Source organism: Tachyglossus aculeatus, chromosome 5 (assembly GCF_015852505.1).
Source record: "Tachyglossus aculeatus isolate mTacAcu1 chromosome 5, mTacAcu1.pri, whole genome shotgun sequence".
Classification (NCBI taxonomy): Eukaryota; Metazoa; Chordata; class Mammalia; order Monotremata; family Tachyglossidae; genus Tachyglossus; species Tachyglossus aculeatus.
In genome coordinates this window covers 49,844,770-49,869,570 of record NC_052070.1, presented here as the reverse complement: position 1 = coordinate 49,869,570, position 24,801 = coordinate 49,844,770, and the positions used below count along the sequence as shown (strand labels likewise).

At 48.3% G+C, this 24,801-nt stretch overlaps 1 protein-coding gene across 1 annotated transcript in view; it reads left to right on the top strand.

The window, feature by feature from the left end:
• MTOR (mechanistic target of rapamycin kinase) overlaps positions 1–24,801 on the top strand; it is a 174,929-nt gene that overhangs the window by 138,596 nt on the left and 11,532 nt on the right. The window contains exons 34-49 of the mRNA XM_038746139.1: positions 1,326–1,451; positions 2,221–2,352; positions 10,561–10,676; positions 12,385–12,502; positions 15,060–15,266; positions 15,795–15,895; positions 16,675–16,771; positions 17,285–17,383; positions 18,240–18,362; positions 18,569–18,751; positions 19,628–19,762; positions 20,152–20,326; positions 21,350–21,485; positions 22,568–22,715; positions 23,243–23,365; positions 23,713–23,795. Coding sequence (XP_038602067.1) covers positions 1,326–1,451; positions 2,221–2,352; positions 10,561–10,676; positions 12,385–12,502; positions 15,060–15,266; positions 15,795–15,895; positions 16,675–16,771; positions 17,285–17,383; positions 18,240–18,362; positions 18,569–18,751; positions 19,628–19,762; positions 20,152–20,326; positions 21,350–21,485; positions 22,568–22,715; positions 23,243–23,365; positions 23,713–23,795 — 2,102 coding nt within the window. The remainder of the gene's footprint in view (positions 1–1,325; positions 1,452–2,220; positions 2,353–10,560; positions 10,677–12,384; positions 12,503–15,059; positions 15,267–15,794; positions 15,896–16,674; positions 16,772–17,284; positions 17,384–18,239; positions 18,363–18,568; positions 18,752–19,627; positions 19,763–20,151; positions 20,327–21,349; positions 21,486–22,567; positions 22,716–23,242; positions 23,366–23,712; positions 23,796–24,801) is intronic.

Here is a 24,801-nt window from a genome sequence, read left to right as displayed (position 1 = left end):
AGGGAGGTGAGGTAGGAGGGGGCGAGGTGATGGACAGCTTTGAAGCCCAGGGTGAGGAGTTTCTCCTCTTGGAGGAGGTGTGATTTTAGGAGGACTTGGAAGGTGCAGTGAGTGTCCAACGTGATTGGGGGATGAAAAGAGGAACCATCCTCCCTCCAGAAACCCTATCCTGGCTTCTGAATCGGTTGGACCCGGGACACTGAGGCAGGGTGTCACGTGCCACAGGAAGCGCTCACCCTTTCAACGGCACCCGCCCCGGTCTCACCCCTATCTGTGAGCAGTTGGCCTGGCGAAGGCCTTGTACTTTCTCAGTCCTTCAGGAAACTGTGACAAAGCTTTTTTTATTCCAACCTGCATTCCTGTCGGGGAAATGCAGAGCACATTCCTCTGGAGAGGAAAAAGGGCAGAACAGGGAGGGGCTCATCTCTGAACATAGCTGGTATTGGTCCTGCAAAAAGAGCACGTACAGTTCTTGGGCACTTTCGAGTGTTTCATTGGTAATTATGAAATGCCCTGGATAGTTGGCTGGAAAGTTATTGGGCTTCGGGGATGGGTTTCTTGGAGCTGGTATTTCCTGACTGACTTGCATGCACCCCAGTGCTTGCATGCCACAAGTAAAATGACGAAGAATCCAAATTAAAGATCCCTAGCTTCTCCTCCGCTCCTGATGAGGGGTATTTTGCAGTTATATAAGGTAAAGACATTGAGCAGTTGGATTCGGTGGCCCAGTGGATGAGGCTTATGACTCTTGGACACAGTCCACCGAGTTTAAGCCACTGGGGCATGTCCTGCAGAGTCACTTCTTTCACAGCACCTGCTTCACTGGCTTGGCAGCCGGTGGTGGTTGTCTGTCGTAGCGCCAGCCAAGCCCTTTCATCATCTGGAGGAAACGGGCAAGTAGGAAGAGAGCAATAAACCCCCCAAATCCCTCCGTTCTTTTTTTTGTTGTGTTTTTCTAACATTCCTCACTTGTGTTGTTGTTCATCTCGGGTTGGAAGGACACGGTGGCCCAAGCCTCAAAATAAAGGGTGACGTCTGGGTTGGCAAGGTGGGTTTCTGTGGAGGAAGCGCCATGACTTGGGAGCCGTGGTTTGGAGGTGATTTCAAGCAGAGCTCCAAACCCACCTCCACCTCTGAGGAATTTGGCGAGTTGATCTCAAGCCTCGGGATCTGCTCCTGGGTTGGGCTTTGCAGCAGTACAATAGCTCTCGTTGTCCCAGATGGAAAAAATTCAGGTCCCTGATTCAGGGAAGACTTTTTTCCGGGCTCGGAGGGATGGTTTGGGTGGGGGCAAGACACCCGACTAAATCCCCTGCCTCTCCCAGGGCTGCCAACGGATTGTCGAGGACTGGCAGAGAATCCTCATGGTCAGGTCTCTGGTCGTCAACCCGCACGAGGACATGAGAACCTGGCTAAAATATGCCAGCCTGTGTGGCAAGAGCGGCAGACTGGTGAGTGATTTGTGCCTTTTCTGGGAATGGTATCCATCATTGTCCTGTCTTGCCTTATGCCGTCAAGTTGTTTCCGACCCGTAGCGACACCACAGACACATCTCTCCCAGAACGCCCCACCTCCACCTGCAGTCGTTCTGGTAGTGGATCCATAGAGTTTTCTTGGTAAAAATCCAGAAGTGGTTTACCATTGTCTCCTTCCGCATAGTAAACTTGAGTCTCCGCCCTCGATTTTCTCCCATGCCGCTGCTGCCGAGCACAGGTGAGATTTGACTCGTAGCAGATTGCCTTCCACTCGCTGGCCACCACCCAAGCTAGGAATGGAATGGCTATGCCCCTGCTTGACTCTCCCTCCTGTAGTCAAGACTGGTGGAGTACTGGAAGCTCTCCAGGTGCGACCCTGAGAGGATATCCATCATTACAATTTTTATATTTATTGAGCCCCGAGTAGGTACCAAGCACTGTGCTGAGTTCCAGAGTAGATAAAAGATAATCAGATTGGACACAGTCCCTGCCCTGCCCAGAGCCCACGGGCTGCAGGTATCTTATCCCCATTTTACAGATGGGAAAACTGAAGCCCAGAGACTTGCCCAAGATTCCCCAGCAGGCTGGTGGCAGAGCTGAGCTGGGAACCCGGGTCTCACGGCTTCCTGCGCTCTTTCCATGAGGACACTGCTTCCTACAACGGACTGATTTGAAGCTAGGGGCATGAAGGTGCGGGAAGGAGAAGGAATACCCTTTCTAACCTACCCTCTGCCCTGTGTTCTAGGCTCTCGCTCATAAAACCCTGGTCTTGCTCCTGGGAGTTGACCCTTCTCGACAGCTGGATCATCCGTTGCCAACGGTTCACCCGCAAGTGACCTACGCGTACATGAAGCACATGTGGAAGAGCGCTCGCAAGGTCTGCATCCCCAACCCTACCCTCAGGGCTACTTCTTTGCTGGCCATGCTGGCTAGAACCCTTCTCTGTCCTATCCTCACATCCTCTTTTTCTGAGGACGGCGAAAAGGCCATCCTGGGATCTTAAATCTCACCCAGAGTTTGTTCCTGATGTCTCCCTGACTTTGGGGAGGGACTCCAGGCCCGGAGATGCACGATCTACCCCTTCGCGCCGGCCCTTGAACAATCAGTGATATTTCTTGAGCACTTACTGTGTGCAGAGCACTGTACTTAACACGGGAGAGTACAGTGTCACGGGATTTCTAGACACGTTCCTTGCCCACAACAAGCTTGTCTAGAGGGGGAGAGGAGCATCGGTATAAATACATTACGAATGTGTACATAACTGCTTTGAGTGTGAGGGAAGGGTGAATAAAGGGTGGAAATCCAAGTGCAAGGGTGATGTATTCATTCGTTCATTCAGTCGTAAGCGCTCAATAAATACAACTGAATGAATGAATGAATTTATTGAGCGCTTACTGTGTGCAGAGCACTGTACTGAGCACTTGGGAAGTACAAGTTGGCAACATATAGAGACGGTCGCTACCCAACAACAGGCTCACAGTCTAGAAGGGGGAGACAGACAACAAAACAAAACATGTGGACAGGTGTCGAGTCATCAGAATAAATAAAAGTAAAGCTAGATGCACATCATTAACAAAATAAATAGAATAGTAAATATGTACAAGTAAAATAAATAGAGTAATAAATCTGTACAAAGAGATGTGCTTTCAGTAAGGCTTTGAAAGTGGAGAGAGTGATCGTCTGTTGGATATGAGGAGGGCGGGCATTCCAGGCCAGAGGCTGGATTTGGGTGAGAGGGCAGTGGTGAGATAGATGAGCCAGAGGTCCGGTGAGTAGGTTGCCATTAGAGGAGCGAAGTGTGCATTCATTCATTTATTCAATCGTATTTGTTGAGCGCTTACTGTGTGCGGAGCACTGGACTAAGCGCTTGGGAAGTACAAGTCGGCAACAGATGGAGAGGGTCCCTACCCAACAACGGGCTCACAGTCTAGAAGGGGGAGACAGACAACAAAACAAAACATGGAGACAGGTGTCAAAATCGTCAAAATAAATAGAATTAAAGCTACATACACACATGTGCAGGCTGGGTTGTAGCAGGAAAGCAACAAGGTAATGTAGGAGGAGGCAAGGTGATTGAGTGCTTTAAAGCCAATGGTAAGGAATTTCTCTTTGATGCAGAGAGAGCCCGCTGTGAGCCTGCTGTTGGGTAGGGACCGTCTCTATATGTTGCCAACTTGTACTTCCCAAGCGCTTAGTACAGTGCTCTGCACACAGTAAGCGCTCAATAAATACGATTGAATGAATGCAGAGGTGGATGGGCAACAGCTGCAAGTTCTAAAGGGGTGGGAAACATGGGCTGAATGTTTTTGTAGAAAAATGATCCAGGCGGCAGAGCGACGTATGGACTGGAGTGGGGAGAGCATACCACACATCCTTTATTGGTCGTCATTGTCAACAGATATTTTGGTTGGGCTTCCCAGCCCAAATGTGGTGGGATAATAATGATGGCATTTATTAAGCGCTTACTATGTGCAATGCACTGTTCTAAGCACTGGGGAGGTTAGAGGGTGATCAGGTTGTCCCACGGGGGGCTCACAGTCTTCATCCCCATTTTACAGATGAGGGAACTGAGGCCCAGACAAGTGAAGTGACTTGCCCAAAGTCACACAACTACTTGTTCTGTTTTGTCGTCCGTCTCCCCCTTCTAGACTGTGAGCCCGTTGTTGGGTAGGGACCGTCTCTATATGTTGCCAACTTGGACTTCCCAAGCGCTTCGTACAGTGCTCTGCACACAGTAAGCGCTCAATAAATACAATTGAATGGATGAGTGACAGTTGGCGGAGCTGGGATTTGAATCCATGACCCCCAACTCCAAAGCCCGGGTCCTTGCCACTGAGCCACGCTGCTTCTCTGTACAGTAAGCACAGACCCTCCCCTCTACGGCTTGCTCTTCATGACAGTTAGGTTGTTAAGTGCTCCCATTGTCTGTTGTCTAAGTTTCCACTGGCTCCAGCAACTATGAATGAATGAGTGATGATGGTATTTGTTAAACGCTCACTATATGTCAAGCACCGTTCTAACTGCTGGGGAGGTTACAAGGTGATCAGGTTGTCCCACAAGGGGCTCACAGTCTTCATTCCCATTTTACAGATGAGGTAACCGAGTTACAGAAAAGTTAAAAGTGACTTGCCCAAGGTCACACAGCAGACAAGGGTGGAGCCGGGATTACAACCCGGGAGCCGGGTTTACGCACGAGAAGCGGTGTGGCTCAGTGGAAAGAGCCCGGGTTTTGGAGTCAGAGGTCGTGGGGTCAAATCCCGGCTCCGCCAGTTGTCAGCTGTGTGACTTTGGGCAAGTCACTTAACTTCTCTGGGCCTCAGTTCTCATCTGTAAAATGGGAATGAAGACTGTGAGCCCCTTGTGGGACAACCTGATCACCTTGTAATCTCCCCAGCAGTTAGAATAGTGCTTTACACATAGTGAGCGCTTAATAGATGCCATTATTATTATTATAACCCAGGTCCTTCTTACTCCTAGGCCCAGGCTTTATCCATTATACTAAGCTGCTTTCCAAAAGGTTGGATTTGGTTTCTACATTCATTTATTCAATCAGTCGTATTTATTGAGCGCTTACTGTGTGCAGAGCACTGTACTAAGCACTTGGAAAGTACAGTTCGGCAACAGATAGAGACAGTCCCTACCCAACAACCGTTTCTCAGGACCTCATGCTCCTTTCCCTTCTCAAGCTGGAATTCTAAGGCAGTACCACCCAGTCTGTAGTAATTCAGAAACCAGGGCAGGAAAGCATTTCCGGATGCAGGCTGGAATTCCTCCGGCTCCCTTCAGAGAGAGGCCTTCTGGAAAAAATGCAGCCTCGGGTTTACTTTAAGCTTTCATTAGGTGATGAGCACACGGTTGACGAAAAATAGCCCAGTGTGAGATCAGCTTTTCCTCTGGCGCGCTTCGGCCTCTGCCCTGGCACGCCCAGCCATCCTGTTGGCTGTTTGGTGAGGACGTGGGAGAGGAGGACTCGTGTTGTCACCCGCGGGCCACCCCCTCTCCATCCCTGCCCGGATTCCCTGAGTGGTGACACAGAGGAATGGAGACATCATCATCATCAATCAGTTGTATTTATTGAGCGCTTACTATGTGCAGAGCACTGTACTAAGCACTTGGGAAGTGCAAATTGGCAACGTATAGAGACAGTCCCTACCCGACAGTGGGCTCGGTTGCCCATGGGCTTGTAAAAGGGCAAGAATAAGTGTTATGGGGCGTCACCGATCCTCGCCGTCCACCCAAGGAGGTGCGACTGGTAAGTCCCCAGGGCCCGCCGGGAGATGCCCGTGGGCGTTTGAATCAGGATTGCCCAGCCGGCCCCAAGGCGGGACCTGACCGCTCCACCCCAGAAGCCCCTGGCCACTTGTCTGGGTTTGCAGTCGCCAGAGCTCCGGGATTCCTGCTTAGGAATCCGGTCTTTTGTTTTCACCCTCCGCTGGGCGTGCCAGCCCTGGGCTGTTGGGATTGGGAGCCTGCCGTCCCAGCTGGATGGAAAAAACAGAGGGAGCTGCCAACAGGCCGTGGCCAGACTCAACGTTATCAATCAATCGTATTTATTGAGCGCTTACTGTGTGCAGAGCACTGTACTAAGTGCTTGGGAAGTCCAAGTTGGCAACATATAGAGACTGTCCCTACCCAGCAGTGGGCTCACAGTCTAGAAGGGGGAGACAGAGAACAAAACGAAACATATTAGCAAAATTAAATAGAATAGATATGTACAAGTAAAATAAATAAATAGAGTAATAAATACATTATTACAGCGCGGGGTCGTGTTTGGGCAAAATCTGCCACGTGATTATTTTTTTTTATCCCACCGTGCCGAGTGAGCGCTTGGACTTCTCTCTGGGGAGCGAGCGGGGGGTTTTGTGGTGAAGATCTCATCCAAAAAGAGGCCAGCACCGCCCTGCTGGGTTTCTCATGGGTGCAAGTCTCAGCACTTAGTACAGTGCTCTGCACACAGTAAGCGCTCAGTAAATACGATTGAATGAGTGAATGAGTCTGAAATCACCCACCTCCATCGAAGCGGCCTAAGACTGGGTGCTTGGATTTAATATGCAGGCTGCTGGGGACCCACTCACTCCTCACTTTGAGTAAACCACTGGGGAACCTAAATGTGCATCCAAGTCTCCAGTGAATTAACGTAATAATAATAATTGTGGTATTTGTAAAGCGCTTACTGTGTGTCAGGCACTGTACTAAGCGCTGGGGTAGGTTCAGAGTAGTTGGGTTGGACATTGGGTTCATTTTACAGATGAGGTAACAGGCACAGAGGAGAAGTAAAATGACTTACCCCGGATCACACAGCGGACGGATGGCGGAGCCGGAATTAGAATTCAGCTCCTTTTGACTCCCATGCCCACTGCAAGAGCTCTTTCCCGGAGCCAGGAGCTGCTGTGCATTTCCTTGGGGCACAGATAACGGTTGTCACTGTAGTTACTGATGATATGTATTGAGTGCCGACCTTGGGAAAACACCTACCCTAAGCATGGGGGAGAGGTTATAAGGACACTGAATCAGCCTCAGGTCTCCGACCCCCAGAAGGCTGAAAGTACAAACACCCAGGGAGAAAAATAATGGGATAAGGACAGAAAAAACAAATACGATTAGTATTAGTGCTAGTATTGGTTAGTAAATACGATTGAATGAAAAAACAATGTTAACAAGGGAGAACTGGCCAGATGTAGTAATATAAAGAGAGGCTCCTCCTGTACAAGGCCTTGAATCGGGCTTGTTATAGGACTAAAGATTAGCCAAACCCTGCCCTTAAATTGTTTACAAACCAATGACCATCTCCAATGTAAACAGCACCTCCAATAAGTAATCTCCTATTTCCTCCAGGTCTTTAGGGAGAAAGCTAAACCCAACTCCACCGCAGACGGCTAGGAATCTTGGAGAAAGCACTTGCCCTTGGTCTCATTTTCCCAGTGGGCAATGATGAAAATGTAAATCGAGAATAACTCTAGGAATGTTGTGAGTTCCTTGGGGGGGAAAAAACCATCTACGCAGTAACCCCATGAAATATGTAATAATAAGTCTATCATTTTTCAATCTGAATTTGTTAGTCTTTAAAGGTGCAGCTTTTCCTTCTCCCTTCATTGATCACACAGGCTGCAAGTCCAGGTAACAAGTCGCAGCGCTCAGATAAACAATTGGAACCTTTGAGCTAAGTACTAGTGTCTTTTATCTTGAGTGCAGACTTCTTAAGGGAGAAATTGCATTTGCACCAGAAAAGTTTCATCTTAAGAACCAAACCCAGCCAAACCCACACCCGTCTCTTCCCATTAGCATCTATTTCTCCTCTGTTACCTCGTCCGGATTACTGAGAAGAAAGTACTATAGCTTAAGAGCTCTTCCCAGAAAGTTAGAATCACAGGTCTTCCCCAGCCCCGAAATAAGCCCTGAAGACCATTTGGCATTAGCGGCTTTGCTAGAAGTACAAGTTAATTTACAAATTCAACGATTTGGAGCTCAACTCCTTCAGCATTTCACGTGCTTTGGGTCTCAGTTCGTATCAGTCACCTCCGATTTGAGCTGTCCCAGGGCCCTTCACGTTGGAGAGCCCAGAGAAATGTTTGTCAGCCACCCAGGTATAGGATGCTAATGGCAACCATTTTTCAAAGCCGCCTTGCCAACGCTCACGGCAGGTGCGGGTTGCAAACGGTGGGATTCTGGTCTTGAAGGCAAATGGATGAAGGGAGACAGGTGCCTTGTTAGTCGTTGAAACATCTGGGTCTCTGCCCTGCCCTCGGGCACGGATTAGCCGCGTGATGAATCGGATGCCACGTCGTCGATCCGGCTCTGGGTTTAAAGCCCCGTCTCCCGTTGCTAATTAATTCATCATGTCGGAAAGTAATTGATGTTTGCCCCCCGTGCCGGGGAGTTATTCCCAAGCACGTGATCCCCTTTTCTCTCTCCTTAAGACCTTCATTAGTGAGGTGAGCTTGGGTCCCCATAGGATGTAAACAAATTGGCCACTTTTTGGCTCCATGGTCCAGAGCTGGGAGAGTATGCAATATTTCTGAAGCCGATACTTCCTCTTCCAGTGAAGCCCCCTCTTTTCCTCGTTTAGCATCATCATCATCAATCGTATTTATTGAACGCTTACTGTGTGCAGAGCACTGTACTAAGCGCTTGGGAAGTACAAGTTGACAACATATAGAGACAGTCCCTACCCACCAGTGGCATCATTTTTTTCCTCCCCTGTTCTGTGCTTGCCTCCTGTAGAGCAGGTGTCTCTGACGCCCACTCTCTCTCCTCCCAAAAAGGATTTGGCGAGTCTTACGATGGAATTTTGTCGTGAGGTTAGATATCATCATCATCATCATCAATCGTATTTATTGAGCGCTTACTATGTGCAGAGCACTGTACTAAGCACTTGGGAAGTATAAATTGGCAACATATAGAGACAGTCCCTACCCAACAGTGGGCTCACAGTCTAAAAGGGGGAGACAGAGAACAAAACCAAACATACTAACAAAATAAAATAAATATAATAGATATGTACAAATAAATTAAATAAGTAAATAGAGTAAAAAAAAATACGTACAAACATATATACAGGTGCTGTGGGGAAGATATCTCGGAAAACCTTAGAAATCTTCATTCCAAGAGGCAGAGCTTCTTGGCTAGACTCTCTCCCCTACTCCGTTCTTACAAGTAGCTAGCTATTGTGTCTATTAAGCTCTTGAGTGCCAAGAACTAGGCTAAGCACGACATTAAGAGTAAGAACATTATAGTCAGATTGGAAACAGTCCCCCAACCCACAAAGGGCTCACAATCTACGGGAGAGGAAGGACAGACCTGGTACCTTCATTTTTCAGCTAAGGAGGCCGAAGCACGGAGGTGGACGACTTGCCCAAGGTCCCACAGCTGGCCAGTAGCAGAGCTGGGATTAGAACCCAGATCCTCTGACTCCCAGTTCCACTAAGCCACACAGCCTCTCTACTCCAATTGAATTACGACCTTGGCGGGACTTCAGTAAGTCATCGGTTCTTGAGTACTTAGTGTGTGCAGAGCACTGTACTGAGCTTTTCGGAAAGGACAGTGTAACAGAGTTGGAAGATGCAGCAGTGTGGCTGAGTGGAAAGAGCACCTGCTTGGGAGTCAGAGGTCATGGGTTCAAATCCCGGCTCCGCCGCTTGTCAGCTGTGTGTCTTTGGGCACGTCACTTAAATTCTCCGTGCCTCAGTTACCTCATCTGTAAAATGGGGATTAAAACTGTGAGCCTCGCATGGGACAACCTGATCACCTTGTATTCTCCCCAGTGCTTAGAACAGTGCTTTGCACATAGTAAGTGCTTAACAAATGCCATCATTATTATTATGCGTCTCCTGCCCCCAAGGAGCTTGTGGTCTAGAGGCTTCAGCCCCTCAGCTTTCATTTGGACCCTGACACAAGTCTCCATGATTGTAAAGTCCATGGTCCCCGTTTCATTTGAGTGTCTGGGGTAGTGCTCAGGAGTGGGCAGGGTGACCTTATTAACAAGGACAAAGCCCTTAGCAGCCCCCTCCCCTTAGCAGCATCACTGAGGACCAAGGGAATGAAATGAAGCAGTGTGGCTCAGTGGAAAGAGCCCGGGCTTTGGAGTCGGAGGTCATGGGTTTGAATCCCGGCTCCGCCACTTGTCAGCTGTGTGACTTTGGGCAAGTCACTTAACTTCTCTGGGCCTCAGTTCCCTCAACTGTAAAATGGGGATAAAGACTGTGAGCCCCCCGTGGGACAACCTGATCACCTTGTAACCTCCCCAGCGCTTAGAACAGTGCTTTGCACATAGCGCTTAATAAATGCTATCATTATTATTTTTCTGCATGCTGGCATAGATTTACTGGATAACTAGGCCCCCTGGCAGTTTACAAGGCTGGGTTAAACTTCTAAGCGCCGTTAACCACATGGCAGGGATTTCGCGTAATTCTTCACCTTCTGGAAAATCATAATGCTTGCTAGACTCGAGGCTCAAGCCTTCTGTTTGGGCGTTCCACGGGCCGGGCTCTAGGGCAGTAACTTTGAGGGCGAGGTCGGCTGACGAATAGACGATTGTAAGCGCCGGGACGTTGAAAGGCCGACGCGGCCCCACTCCTTCACCCTGCAGATCGACGCCTTCCAGCACATGCAGCACTTTGTCCAGACGATGCAGCAGCAGGCCCAGCACGCCATCGCCGCCGAGGACCAGCAGCACAAGCAGGAGCTCCACAAGCTCATGGCCCGGTGAGTTAGTGGGTCCGAGGGCCCGCTGGCCCGTTTGAGGCTGCAGGAGCCGCCGCCGTCCACCCTCCCCGACGCTCTGCAGAGCTCCTCCCCGCAGGCAACTCAAAGGCAGTTCCTCACTAGCGGCTACGTTTTTTATTCTAATGGTATTTGTTGAGCGCTTACTGTGTGCGAAGCACTATACCCCAAGCGCTGGGGTAGCAGCCAGCGAATCAGGTTGGACACAGTCTACGTCCCACGTGGGACTCCCGGTCACGGTCCCCATTTTGCGGATGAGGTGACTGAGGCCCAGAGAAGTGAAGTGACTTGCCCGAAGTCACACAGCTGACAATTGGCGGAGCCGGGATTTGAACCCGGGTCCTTCTGACTCCCAGTTCTGTGCTTAAGAGAAGCAGCGTGGCTCAGTGGAAAGAGCCCGGGCTTTGGAGTCAGAGGTCATGGGTTCAAATTCCGACTCCGCCAACTGTCAGTTGTGTGACTTTGGGCAAGTCACTTAACTTCTCTGGGCCTCAGTTATTCATTCATTCAGTCGTATTTATTGAGCACTTACTGTGTGCAGAGCACCGTACTAAGCACTTGGGAAGTGCAAGTTGGCAACATCTAGAGACGGTCCCTACCCAACAGCGGGCTCGCAGTCTAGAAGGGGGAGACAGACAACAAAACAACACATATTAACAAAATAAAATAAATAGAATAAATATGTACAAGTAAAATAAATAAATAAATAGAGTAATATGTACAAATATATGTATACATATATGTGTGTATATATATATATATATATATATATATATACAGGTGATGTGGGGAGGGGAAGGAGGTAAGGCAGGGGGGATGGGGAGGGGGCTCACTCTGGGAAGGCCTCCTAGAGGAGGTGAGCTCTCAGTAGGGCTCAGTTACCTCATCTGGAAAATGGGGATTAAAACTGGGAGCCCCGTGTGGGACAACCTGATCACCTTGTAACCTCCCCAGCGCTTAGAACTGTGCTTTGCACATAGTAAGCTCTTAACAAATACTATTATTATTGTTATTATTATTATTACTATGCCAGGCTGCTTGTTCTTGCATCTCTCAAGTGTCCAGTTGCCTTGGATGGAGAAATCCGAAAGCCCGATTCAAGTCCTGCTTCTTAAGGGAAGGGGAGAGTGCCTGTTTCTGAATGGGATGTCTGCAGGAATCAGCATTTTCTTCCTCACCTCAAACTACTGCTGGACATTTGGCAGTTGGATTTGAATTCACTCCAGCAGCCGGGCACCCGGCTTGCACTGTCATTTAAAGGGGGCAGAAAAGGAGGAAGAGAGGAGCATTAAAATTCCCTCCAGCAAGCATGTCTCTTTCCTTCCTGAGTTTCTGAAGCTCCTGCAAGTCAGTCAGTAAATCAGTAGTGTTTAGTGAATGCCTGCTGTGTGCAGAGAATTATACTGTGTGCCCAGCGCACTACAGTCGAGTTAGATGTAAACCCTGCCCTCAAAGTGCTTATAATCTAGTGGGGAAGACAGATGCAAAAAAATTAAAGAATGGGGGGAAAAGAGATTGGAAAGAAGGATGTGTGGATGAATAAGTGCTTTAATTGCAGAGTTCTTTTATTTCTTGAATGCAGAGGAGTTCGCTGGAAAGATTTTGATCTTTTCCCAACATTAATCATCTCTCCCATTGAGTGGCCTACTGTGGGGAGGGGATAACTTTCTACTTGTTTCTGCTTTCCTAGCTGTTTCCTGAAACTGGGAGAATGGCAGCTGAACCTGCAAGGCATCAACGAAAGCACAATCCCTAAAGTCCTCCAGTATTACAGTGCCTCCACCGAGCATGACCGCAACTGGTATAAGGTAGCGAACGCGAGAGCAAAAAAAAAAAATGATTGTGCTTGTCTAGTGCTTAGTACGAGCTAAGCATTTTTCTAAGTGTTGGGGTAGATATATGTTAATCAGGTTAGATAGAGTCCCTGTCGCACCTGGGGCTCCCACTCTCAACTTTCCCTCAAAACCAGAAGTCCAGCGGAGTGGATGGGACCATGTCCCCTGACTTGACACTGCTTGGGCAGAGTGGATCGAAAGTAGGCCAGTGTGAACCAAAGTGATGGAGCCCTCTGATACAAATGTGCCAGGAACTCATGTCGGAGCAGTAGCACAGCTGGCTTTTGTGGCTCATTTTTGCCGAGCTCCGAAGGCCAGTTTATGGGCTTCCGTATCAGGGACGAGAAGGTGTCTCTTGTCCGGCTTGGGGGACGTGAAAGAGGAGGCTGAATTGGGTCTGGTCTGATCTAAAACACTTGCTTTCCCGAGTTGCAGCTGTCCCCTCTCAAAGAGCTGGAATGAATTCCACATTTAGCCTCTGGAACTTCATTTCCCCAGAACCTTCAGTTCTTCTCCCTCCCCCTACCCCTTTCTGATTCTCAGGCCCGCCCGCTCTCCTGCAGTCTCAGAGTTGAGCTTGCTGTATTTGTTTTGGAAGAGCCTGGGAAACGAACTGTTGTGTCACAGGAAATATTTTCAAAAGAGAAATAATGAGGCAGAGCACCTGTGTGAGATGTTATTCACTGAGTGATAGGAGAAAATGTGTGTGGGGGGTGGTCTCTCTGTCTTTAGCTGGAGGCTGATTTCTTGTTTATAAATCCATCTGGAGTCCATCTCGATGAAGAAATAGCAGTTATAGGAGCAGAAAGTAGGGTGATGATCATGTGCTCTTTCCAGATTGTTCTGAACATACTAAATGCTTTGCTACTAGTTCAAAAGGTGCCAAAGAAGACCGAGGATAATGATTGTTACTCGGCCTGGCCTCAAGTCAGAAAAACATGTTAGCAGCCACATTCACTCTTGGATCAATCAGTCAGTTAATCAATGGCATTTATTGCGCTCTTGCTCTAATAATAATGATGGTATTTGTTAAGCGCTTACTATGCGCCAAGCACTGTTCTAGACACTGGGATAGATACAACCTTATCAGGTTGTCCCACATGGGGCTCACAGTCTTAATCCCCATTTTACAAATGAGGTAACTGAGGCACAGAGAAGTTAAGTGACTTGCCCAGAGTCACACAGCTGACAAGTGGCGGAGCCGGGATTAGAACTCACAACCTCTGACTCCCAAGCCCATGCTCTTTCCACTAAGCCATGCTGCTTCTCTGCTACTCTTTGCAGGGCACTGTAGTAAGCACTTTGGGGAGTGCACTAGAGTCTATAGGCACGATCCCTGCCCTCAAGGAGTTTACAGTCTAAACGGGGAGACAGGCACTAAAGCAAATTGCAGGTAACCGCTCGGCCAAGAGGTTAAAAACACGGGTTTAGGAGTCAGAGGACCTGGGTTCTAATCCACTTGTCTGCTATGTGAACTTGGCTAAGTCATTTAACTTCTCTGTGCCTCAGTTACCACATTTGTACAGTGGGGATTAAGACTGTGAGCCCCATGTGGGACATGGACCATGTCCAACTTGAGAGACCATGTCCAACGTGTGAAAAGCAGCGTGGCTCAGTGGAAAGAGCCTGGGTTTTGGAGTCAGAGGTCATGGATTCAAATAATAATAGCATTTATTGAGCACTTAGTATGTGCAAAACACTGTTCTAAGCGCTGGGGAGGTTACAAAGTGATCAGGTTGTCCCACGGGGGGCTCCCAGTTTTAATCCCCTTTTCCAGATGAGGTAACTGAGGCACAGAGAAGTGACTTGCCCAAAGTCACATATCTGACAGTTGGTCGGCTTAATGATGGTATCTGTTAAGCGCTTACTGTGTGCCGAGCACTGTTCTAGACACTGGGATAGATACAAGCTTATCAGGTTGTCCCACGTGGGGCTCACAGTCTTAATCCCCATTTTACAAATGAGGTAACTGAGGCACAGAGAAGTTAAGTGACTTGCCCAGAGTCACACAGCTGACAAGTGTTAAATTGGATTAAGACTGTGAGCCCCCCTTGGGACAACCTCATAACCTTGTAACCTCCCCAATACTTAGAACAGTGCTTTGCACGCAGTAAGTGCTTAACAAATGCCATTATTATTATTATTATTATTAGCTCTTATCTACCCCAGCACTTAGTATGGTGCCAGAAACAGAGTGAGTGCTTAACAAATAGCATTAAAAAAAAGTAGGGGAAGCAACAAAGTATAAGGATATTTACGTAAGAGCAGTGGTGTGATTATAAAAGTGCTTAGAAATGCATAATATTTTCTTTATATCTCAACTAAGCAAAAAATGTGTATCTTGCTCAGTTAGAAGAGGCAAGACAAAGGATCTCTGTTCAGTGTTGCTGCCGGAATCCTTTAATCCCTCAAAGCCTGAGGTGTATGTTTGTCAGATGGCTCTGCTCAGCATGTCTGTCTGTTTCTCTCTCTCTCTTTCTCCCTCTCCGCCTCTTTCCCTTCTCTTTCTCTCTCCCCCGTCCAATCCCAGGCCTGGCACGCATGGGCAGTGATGAACTTTGAGGCCGTGCTGCACTACAAACATCAAAACCAGGCCCGAGATGAAAAGAAGAAACTGCGCCACGCCAGCGGAGCCAGCATCACCAGTGCCAACACGGAGGGGAGTAACAGCGAGAGCGAGGCAGAAAGCGCCGAGAACAGCCCCATTCCATCTCCTGTGCAAAAGAAAGTCACTGAGGTACCCAGGACACAGTCTCAACCCAGTGGAGCCCAACCTAGTCACCGAGCTCTGTGGGGAAGGGAGGTAACACTCCAGCCAAAGATAACGCCAACTAATCTTTGTTCTGAAGTCCCTCCTGAACCAGAAGGTCTGGGTGTCACTCATTCGGGAGCCCGTAATTTACCCGAAAAAGGTTTGCGTATGTGCTTTGGGAAGCAACCCAGCCCCCGAACTGAAAAATCAGCTCTCGTCCCTTCCCTCTGGCCCCCTGGGCCTTCCCGGATGAATGAGCATTTTCTTGGAGTGCACCTACATTGGGTGGGAACACAGGTCTGAAATTCCGGGACTTTGGGAGTGTGGGGTGATGCGAACCGCGGGGCCTTCCCCGCCTCCCCCCTTTCCTCTCGCTGTCTGTTCAGAACACATCAAGGCATCCAGAGGGCTGTGAGTGCTGTATTTTCACAGCTCCACTTCTGGCTCCCCGTCCCCTCAGCTAAGGCCCCATCTTCAGCCTGAGACCCTCCTAACGCGCTTGTGTCCCAGCAGGATCTGTCCAAGACGCTGTTGCTATACACCGTTCCTGCCGTCCAGGGTTTCTTCCGCTCCATCTCTCTGTCTCGGGGCAACAATCTCCAGGACACACTCAGGTACCCAATAATCCTAGCCTCTGAAGTGGTGACAAAATGGGGCGTGGAACCATCAAACCATAGTTTGCCAGATTAGTCGGTCAGTCAGCATTCTGTCATTTAGCTCTTTCTGTGAGCAGAGCACTATACTAAGCGCTTGGGAGAGTACACTATAATAGTCACATTCCCTGCCCACAGTGAGATGACAGCCTAAATGGGGAGATAGACATTAATATAAATGAATTGCAGATATGTAGATTAATAGTGGGAGAGAACTACAAATGAAAGTCTCCATTTTTCTGTTAGCCACCCAAGTTCGGTGTGTAGCCACGTCCCTGGGATCACGAGGTCAGGTCCTGAGGCATATGGGAAGTTACAATTGATCTAATTCCATCTGTCTATACAGGCTGCTGCCAGAAAGAAGGGAGAGGTAGACAAAAGCTTTTACCCCCCTGGGGAGAGAGTTAATTAGTGATAGCCTTCCCTTTCTTTCCCAGGGGCTTGTAGGAATCCCTTTGTCTTTGACAACAGAGGCAAGACTGAGATCTAGTTAAAGAAGGTTCCCTCCCCCCGAAGTGGTTAAAATTGACAGAGACGCCTGTCTGCCCCCCACCATCTGCTTTCAAGTTTAAATTTCCCATTCCAGGAAAAGATGGGGTTTTCCTGTTTCTCCTGGTCAGAACAGAGGTCCCTTCCATCTTATGTCCGATGAGCCCAGGCCCCGACCTTCCCTACATCCTTGAGGAAAGGGAAGACTTATGTGGCTTCTGAGCCAACATCTCATCCCATTTTTCCTTCAGAGTCCTCACCTTGTGGTTTGACTATGGTCACTGGCCAGATGTCAATGAAGCCCTGGTAGAAGGCGTGAAGGCAATCCAGATCGACACTTGGTTACAGGTAAGGGTGGGTCGAATCGTCGGTCTCTTGTGGGTCTTCTCGGAATCATCCAACGGAGTGTGCTCACAATCGAGACAGGCCTCGGTTCTCTGAGTCTCAGGCTAAGCTTGGAGAAGCAGCGTGGCTCAGTGGAAAGAGCCCGGGCTTTGGAGTCAGAGGTCAGGGGTTCAAATCCCGGCTCCACCACTTGTCAGCTGTGTGACTTTCAGCAAGTCACTTCACTTCTTTGGGCCTCAGTTACCTCATCTGTAAAATGGGGATTAAAACTGTGAGCCCCCCATGGGACAACCTGATCACCTTGTAACCTCCCCAGCGTTTAGAACAGTGCTTTGCACAAAGTAAGCGCTTAACAAATGCCATTATTATTATTATTAAACTTGACCCGACGGCTCCTAGAGAAGAAAGTGGTGAAAGATCTGAAGACGAAGCCTAAGCAGTCAGCATTAAGAGCCCCACCGTCGTAGCCCAAAAGAATAACTGCAGCCGATTCTGTGTTTCCCATTTCAATGCCAGGTTATCCCCCAGCTCATTGCAAGAATCGATACTCCCCGGCCCTTGGTGGGACGCCTAATTCATCAACTCCTCACGGATATTGGCCGATACCATCCACAGGTAAGTTGGGTCCTTTTGAGAGCTCTTGGCCTGTTGACTTTGTAAGTGGTGTAGTGAGTGATCAAGAAGAGCACTATATTAAGCACTTGGGACAGTTGGTAGCTATGTTCCCTGTCCACAAGAAGCTTACAGTCGAGAGGTGGAGGCAGACATTAAAACCAGGTACAGGTGTGGACATAAGTGCTGTGGGGCTGAAGGTGGAGTGATTATTGAATGTTTGAAGGAAACAGATCCAAGCACATAAGCAACAAAGTAGGAAGAGGGAGAAGGGGAAACAAGGGCTTAGTTGGGGAAGGTATCTTGCAGGAAATGTGATTTTATTAAGACTTTTAAGGTAGGAAGAGTTATGGCCTGGAATTCCAGGCCAGAGGAAAGATGTGGGCAAGGGGTTGGCGGCGTGATAAGCAAGACTGAGGTACAGTGAATAGACTGGCATTAGAGGAGCACAGTCAGTGACCCCTCCCTGCTTGGAAGGCAAAGATGTGGATAGATTAGGAGAAAGTGCTCTGACTCCTCTTCAGAGAGCAACAATCCAAAACAGAGAGGCTCTGAACTTCAGCCCCCTTTCCCGGGAATTGTGAGAGGCTTAATTTTAGTAGTGATAGTAGCAATAACATTTCTTACATGTTCCCTGTGCCAAGCGCTGGGAAAGAACACACAGATAGGAATTAAATATGGTCTCTTTCCTTCAAGGGCCCGCTCTTTCACCCACTCTTCCTCCTCCCCGTTTTCCCCCCACCCATAAGGGTGGACTAAAGTGGTTTTGATCTTCCAGTTATTCTTCCCCCATTCCAACTGTACCGATAGCCTGTCTGCCGGCATCTGGTCACGGTCCGTTCCTCTTCATCTGCCCTAGGCTCTGATCTATCCACTGACCGTGGCATCCAAGTCCACCACCACTGCCCGTCACAATGCGGCCAACAAGATCCTGAAAAACATGTGTGAACACAGCAACACCCTAGTCCAGCAGGCCATGATGGTGAGTCCTAGGGGATTTCTGGAGCTCCCAGGAAGGGACTGCTTCCCTCGCTAAGGGCCACGTGCTCCGTCCAGCAGCCACAGAAGGGGTTGCCTCTCTCTGCAGAAAGAGTGGAGTGTTTGACAAACTGGATATATTTGCCTCGGAGAGCTGGTAAGCGTGTCCCTTCCCATTAAGCATCCATAGCCCCCCTTCTTTTGACCCAGGTGAGTGAGGAGCTGATCCGGGTGGCCATCCTGTGGCACGAAATGTGGCACGAAGGCCTGGAAGAGGCTTCCCGCTTATACTTCGGGGAGAGGAACGTGAAAGGGATGTTTGAGGTGCTGGAGCCACTGCACGCTATGATGGAGCGGGGACCCCAGACCCTGAAGGAAACGTCATTCAATCAGGTACGGGCCCGGAGGGAATGGAGGGAGCTAACCGGAGCCGTCCCGTAGTTTCTCTGCTCTGATCCCCGATTCGTTAAAACGGTCTCAGACTGAGCTCAAGGAGTCTATCTCACCAAACGTAGATTCATCGCTGTTCTTGTTCTTGAGCTACTCGTTGTCCAAATCACAGGGTCATCTAGCCCATAAGGACCATCTAGCCCGTAAGCCACCCAGTGAGTAGGAAACATATGTACCAATTCTGTTGCACTGTACTCTTCAAAGCACTTAATAAAGTGCTTTGCACTAGTTAAACGCTCAAGAAATACCACTGATCGATGTCTGCCTTCCCCACTGTAAGCTGTAAGCTTGTTATGGGCAATGAATGTCACTGTTTATTGTTGTATTTTACTCTCCCAACCGCCTAGTACGGTGTTCTGCAGATAGTAAGCGCTCAGTAAATATGACTGAATGAATAAACTAATTGATGTAATCCATCCCCCGCCTCTAGGTCTATTTAACCTAAGAAATCCAAGCAGTTGGGTTGGTTTATGGTTCTTGAAGCTCTTCAGGAATGGGGATTCATTAATTTCCCTTCTTGATCCATTCTGTGCTTTAATAATATTCATTCATTCATTCAGTCGTATTTATTGAGCACTTACTGTGTGCAGAGCACTATACTAAGGGCTTGGGACGTGCCATTTGGCAACACATAGAGATGGTCCCTACCCAACAACGGGCCCACAGTCTAGAACGGGGAGAGAATCTGTCCATCTTAATACCATCTGTCCATCAGACAATATCACTCTAATACCTGGGGAGAGTCTGTGGGTCTGCAAATTGCTTTGGAAAGTCCCCAGATGATTGGCAGGACATTATTTTCCCTCAACTTTCTCCCAGGCATATGGTCGGGATTTGATGGAGGCTCAAGAGTGGTGCCGGAAGTACATGAAATCTGGGAACGTCAAGGACCTAACCCAGGCGTGGGATCTCTATTATCACGTGTTCAGGAGGATCTCAAAACAGCTACCTCAGGTAAAAGGAGCTCGAGCTTTGCCAGGGAATCTACTAGAGTGAGCTGGCAGCATTCCGGAGACATTTAATTAGCCCCAGTGCAAGTACTGACCGGTAACTGGGAAGTGAACACAGACCTTTATTTTAATTACAGTAAAAATGAATCATCCAAATGACAAATTATCCAAATTGAGGCTAGTACAGGTCATCAAACGACCAAGGTCAAATAACTCAACAAAACTGGCCAGGTACTTCCGACCCAAGTCAAGCCATTTTCTTCTGCCATCCAAACTTTCAATTATCTAGACTGGCCTGAGTCCCAGTTAATTCAGATAGTGGACTTTCCACTGGCCATGTGAATTTCTTCTGGGCAGGGATGAAACGAAATCTTCTTCTGTGTTCCTCCTCAGCTTACTTCCTTGGAGTTGCAGTACGTGTCCCCCAAACTTCTGATGTGCCGGGACCTTGAATTAGCTGTTCCAGGAACCTACGATCCCAACCAGCCCATCATCCGCATTCAGTCCATAGCACCGTCGTTACAGGTCATCACATCCAAACAAAGGCCCAGGAAGTTGACACTAATGGGTAAGAATCATTGTAAGCGGATCCCCTCGCCTGCTGACTCAAGATGATTCAGGTGCAAAAACATCCTGATGTGCCCCTCCTCTGCTTCCTTCAGGGAAGATTAATGAGCTCACTGGAAAATGGCTATTGGGAAGCCGAGAAGGAACCTCTTCCCAAACACTCTCACCCCTCATCACCCCATTGTGCCTTATTATGAGCCCGAGGCCCGAGTCTCCTCCTGGTCTCAGTTCATTAACCCACTCAGTTTTGGATCTGGAAGTACAGGAAGAACAGTCAAAATGGAGAAATGAGAGTGGAGGAGAATCACCTAATGGGATAGGGGAGGGGTAAGACTTATGGGCCAGAAGGGAGGGAGGGTGAGAAAGCCACAGAGAAGTACAGCGTGGCTCAGTGGCAAGAGCACGGGCTTTGGAGTCAGAGATCATGGGTTCAAATCCCGGCTCCGACAGTTGTCAGCTGTGTGACTTTGGGCAAGTCACTTCACTTTTCTGTGCCTCAGTTACCTCATCTGTAAAATGGGGATTGACTGTGAGCCCCCTGTGGGACAACCTGATCACCTTGTAACCTCCCCAGTCCTTAGAACAGTGATTTGCACATAGTAAGTGCTTAATAAATGCCATCATAATTATTATTAAGTACCTGAGGTGCTCTCAAAATTTCCAGGCTCTAGTAAGTCTTCATATATGTTTTTTGTTTCTCTCTGGAAATTCCCCTGAAAAATAAATGTAAGCTTTACGATGGCAGCTTTTGATTTGACACAAAGGGAAATGTCTTGGCAGTGAAGGTAGTTAAATGCTGGAATGGGTGGCCAAAGGTGGCTGTGAGTTCTTCTCTGGATATGTTTTGTAGACTTTTATCTGAGTGAAATGGATTGAGCGTGGCCCTCTGTAGAAGCTGGGAACTGGACTAGGTGCCCCTTCCCAGACCCGTGATGCTGTCCCTGCCCATCGTGCTCATATCGTCCGTTGCCCACATAACCAGATCCTACTTCCAAACCTCCCCCTTCCCTCCTTTCCATTACAGGCAGCAACGGCCATGAGTTTGTCTTCCTTCTGAAGGGCCACGAGGACCTCCGACAGGATGAACGGGTGATGCAGCTGTTTGGTCTGGTCAACACCCTTCTGGCCAACGACCCGACCTCTCTGCGGAAAAATCTGAGGTACCTGGGTCAAGAGAAGGGGGTGGAAAATAGCAAAAAAACTGAGAGAGTTTCCAGTCAGCCCCCATTTCTGGGCAGGCATTAAGTGCTCAGAATAAACAGGTGGAGTTGTTGACATAGTGTGGTGAGTATAAACTCGCCAAACATCGTTAGTGTGATGGAATCCCATGGGCGGGCTGTCTCTACCAATCCTTGGAGTGTCCAGCCCACCCCTGCAGCACTTCCGTACATTTCCTTGTACTCATTTGCTTCCCTGACCTATAACTTACCTTAATGCCTGTCTTCCACATTAGACTGTAAACTCCTCGAGGGGAGGAATCATGTCTACCAACTCTATTATAGAGTCCCAAGATCTTAGTGCTCTACACAGAGTATGTCCTCCAGACCTGAAAAGTAGAAACCCCTTGAGGGAACATAACATAACGGTAAGCAACATGGCCTAGTGGATAGAACACAGTCCCAGGAGCCAGAAGGTCATGGGTTCTAATACTGGCTCCCCCACTAGTCTACTGTGTGACCTTGGGCAAGTCACTTCACTTCTCTAGGCCTCAGTTCCCTTATCTGTAAAATGGGGATTAAGACTGTGAGCCCTATGTGGGACAGGGACTGCGTCCAACTTGATTATCTTGTATCTAGTCCAGCGCTTAGAGGAGTGCCTGGCACATAGTAAGTGCTAAACAAATGCCATAATTATTATTAGAACATTTTTTCATTTCTTCCCCTGCTAAATTAAGACTCAGTTCACCCTCACTAATCTCAGCGCTTGGAACAGTGCTTTGCACATTAGTAAGCGTTTAATAAATGCCATTTAAAAAAAATCTCCTAATTTTGGATATTATCTGTCGCCTGGTTGCTATAGCAACTCAGCAACTTGCTACTCACCTATTTCTCCAAGCCAGGTAACAGTATACACTGGGCAGGTAGAAGCATCTGCTACTTCCATTCATTTTGTTTCGAGAGCATCTCCTGGGAAAGAGCAGGCCAGAAACAAAATAATTGTTTGGATTGCATTTTTTGTGGGGGTGGGAGGCTGCTATGCTCTGCTCTGCTGTGGCCCTTCCCATCTCTGTTTGTCTTTTTAGCATCCAGAGATATGCCGTCATTCCCTTATCGACCAATTCAGGACTAATTGGCTGGGTCCCCCACTGCGACACTTTGCACGCTCTCATCCGGGATTACAGGGAGAAGAAGAAGATCCTTCTTAACATCGAGCATCGCATCATGTTGCGGGTAAAGGATCCGACCACCAATCCTATTTGGGGTTATAATAGACAGAACTTAAAAGCCAGGGAGTAGGCAAAGTCCTTTTCAACTCACCTTGCGCTTCTGTGTCTTGAAAACCTACCTTGCTGTTATTAGCAGTTGAAGAAATATTAGTGAAGTGTAATCTGCCTAATGAAAACTAAAACAAAAGGGGGAAAAAAAAACCCTCAGGAAACCTACGGCCGCAAAGATCCTCTTGATTTGCTTTGAGTGAGATCAAAAAATGACTTTCCACTCCCAAGGATGAGTAATAAAGGCTAACATTTAGGATCGTGTTTGCTTGGTTGACTGTAGCGTAAAATGGTCTATGCTGTTACATCAGAAGTCTTCTGAGACCAATCTTCCATTTCAGATGGGGTCTTGTGTTTTGCCCCCATGGGATATACATTTCACCAAAATGGAATTCTCCCGAGGGGGTTCATTTTGAATAGGTCTCGTGGAATATGGGTCAAGAAGCTCGGCCCCCACTGAATGGCATGTGTGTCTTGATTTAGATGGCTCCAGATTACGACCACTTGACTCTGATGCAGAAGGTGGAGGTATTTGAACATGCCGTCAATAACACTGCAGGAGATGATCTAGCCAAACTGCTCTGGCTAAAAAGCCCCAGCTCTGAGGTACATCAGGCTGCTTTGGGGATTGAGCTGCCCTTTTCTCTCCCTCTCTGATCCCTGTTTTTCTCTGAATAGGTTTGTGTGTGTGTATGTGCTAGGTTATGGATTTGCCTAGTTTGGGTCTTCCAAAGAAAGGAACTTCCATTAGCACTTTCCTGTTTTTCGCCCCATCCCTGCGCTTCCGTGAAGATAGTGTTTGGGCTCAGTGGGGAGAAGTAAGAGGGGCCTCCTTCTTTGGGCTTACTTGGAAGTTTGGGTTCTAAGCTTCCCCTGCCATCCTGAGTGGGTTTAAAAAGGAGGCTGCACCTCTCTGAGGGCTTTGGTTCACTGACTCTCTGTATTGTTTTTAGGTGTGGTTTGACCGAAGAACTAATTACACCCGTTCTTTAGCTGTCATGTCGATGGTTGGGTATATTTTGGGCTTGGGAGACAGGTGAGTGAATCAATTTTGTTTCCTGTATTCATAAATGCCATCATTATTATTATTAAGCGGTTACAAGGTGATCAGGTTGTCCCGCGGGGGGCTCACAGTCTTCATCCCCATTTTACAGATGAGGGAACTGAGGCCCAGAGAAGTGAACTGACTTGCCCAAAGTCACACAGCTGAACAATTGGCGGAGCCAGGATTTGGACCCACGACCTCTGACTCCAAAGCCCGGGCTCTTTCCACCAAGCCACGCGGCTTCTCTGAGCCCCGCTGTGTTGTCAACGCCATACTTTTTCCATCCCAGTTTGAGACTGAATACATCTCCTTTGACTCCCCTGAGGGCATTTGTGATTGGATAAAAGTAATAGTAATCATAGTGAGAAGAAGAATTATGTTTGTTAAGCATTAAGTACCAAGCACTGGACTAAGTGCTGAGGCAGGTATAGGATAATAAGTTCAGACACAAATCTGTGTCCCACAGAGGGCTCGCAGGCTATGGGAGAAAGAGAACGTGTATTTAATCCCCATTTTACAGTGAGGAAGCTGAAGCACAGAGAAGTGAATTGACTTGCCCAAACTCTCCAACAGGTAGGTGGTGGAGCCCTGACTAGAACCCAGGTTTCCCTATTCCCATCCTGTGCCCTTTCCTCTATGTCGTACTGCTTCATAATTAGTTGTGATTGGTTTGCTGTTCCCAGCTTTACAAGACAGCCTCCTTAGCTTGGAGTTGTCCCACTGAAATGAATCTCGCAGCATGATCTCACAAAATTCAGGCCTAAAGGGAAGCAGCATGGCCTAATGGAAAGAACCCAGACCCGGGAGTCTGCCAGTTTGCTTACTGTGTGACCGTGGGCAAGTCACTTCACTCCTCTGGGCCCCAGTTTCCTCAACTGTAAAATGGGGATTCTGTTTCCTACTTTGACTGTGAGCCAGGGACTGTGTCCAATCTGAGGAACAACTTGTATATTCCCCAGGGCTTAGTTCTTGACACGTAGTCAACACTTAACAAATG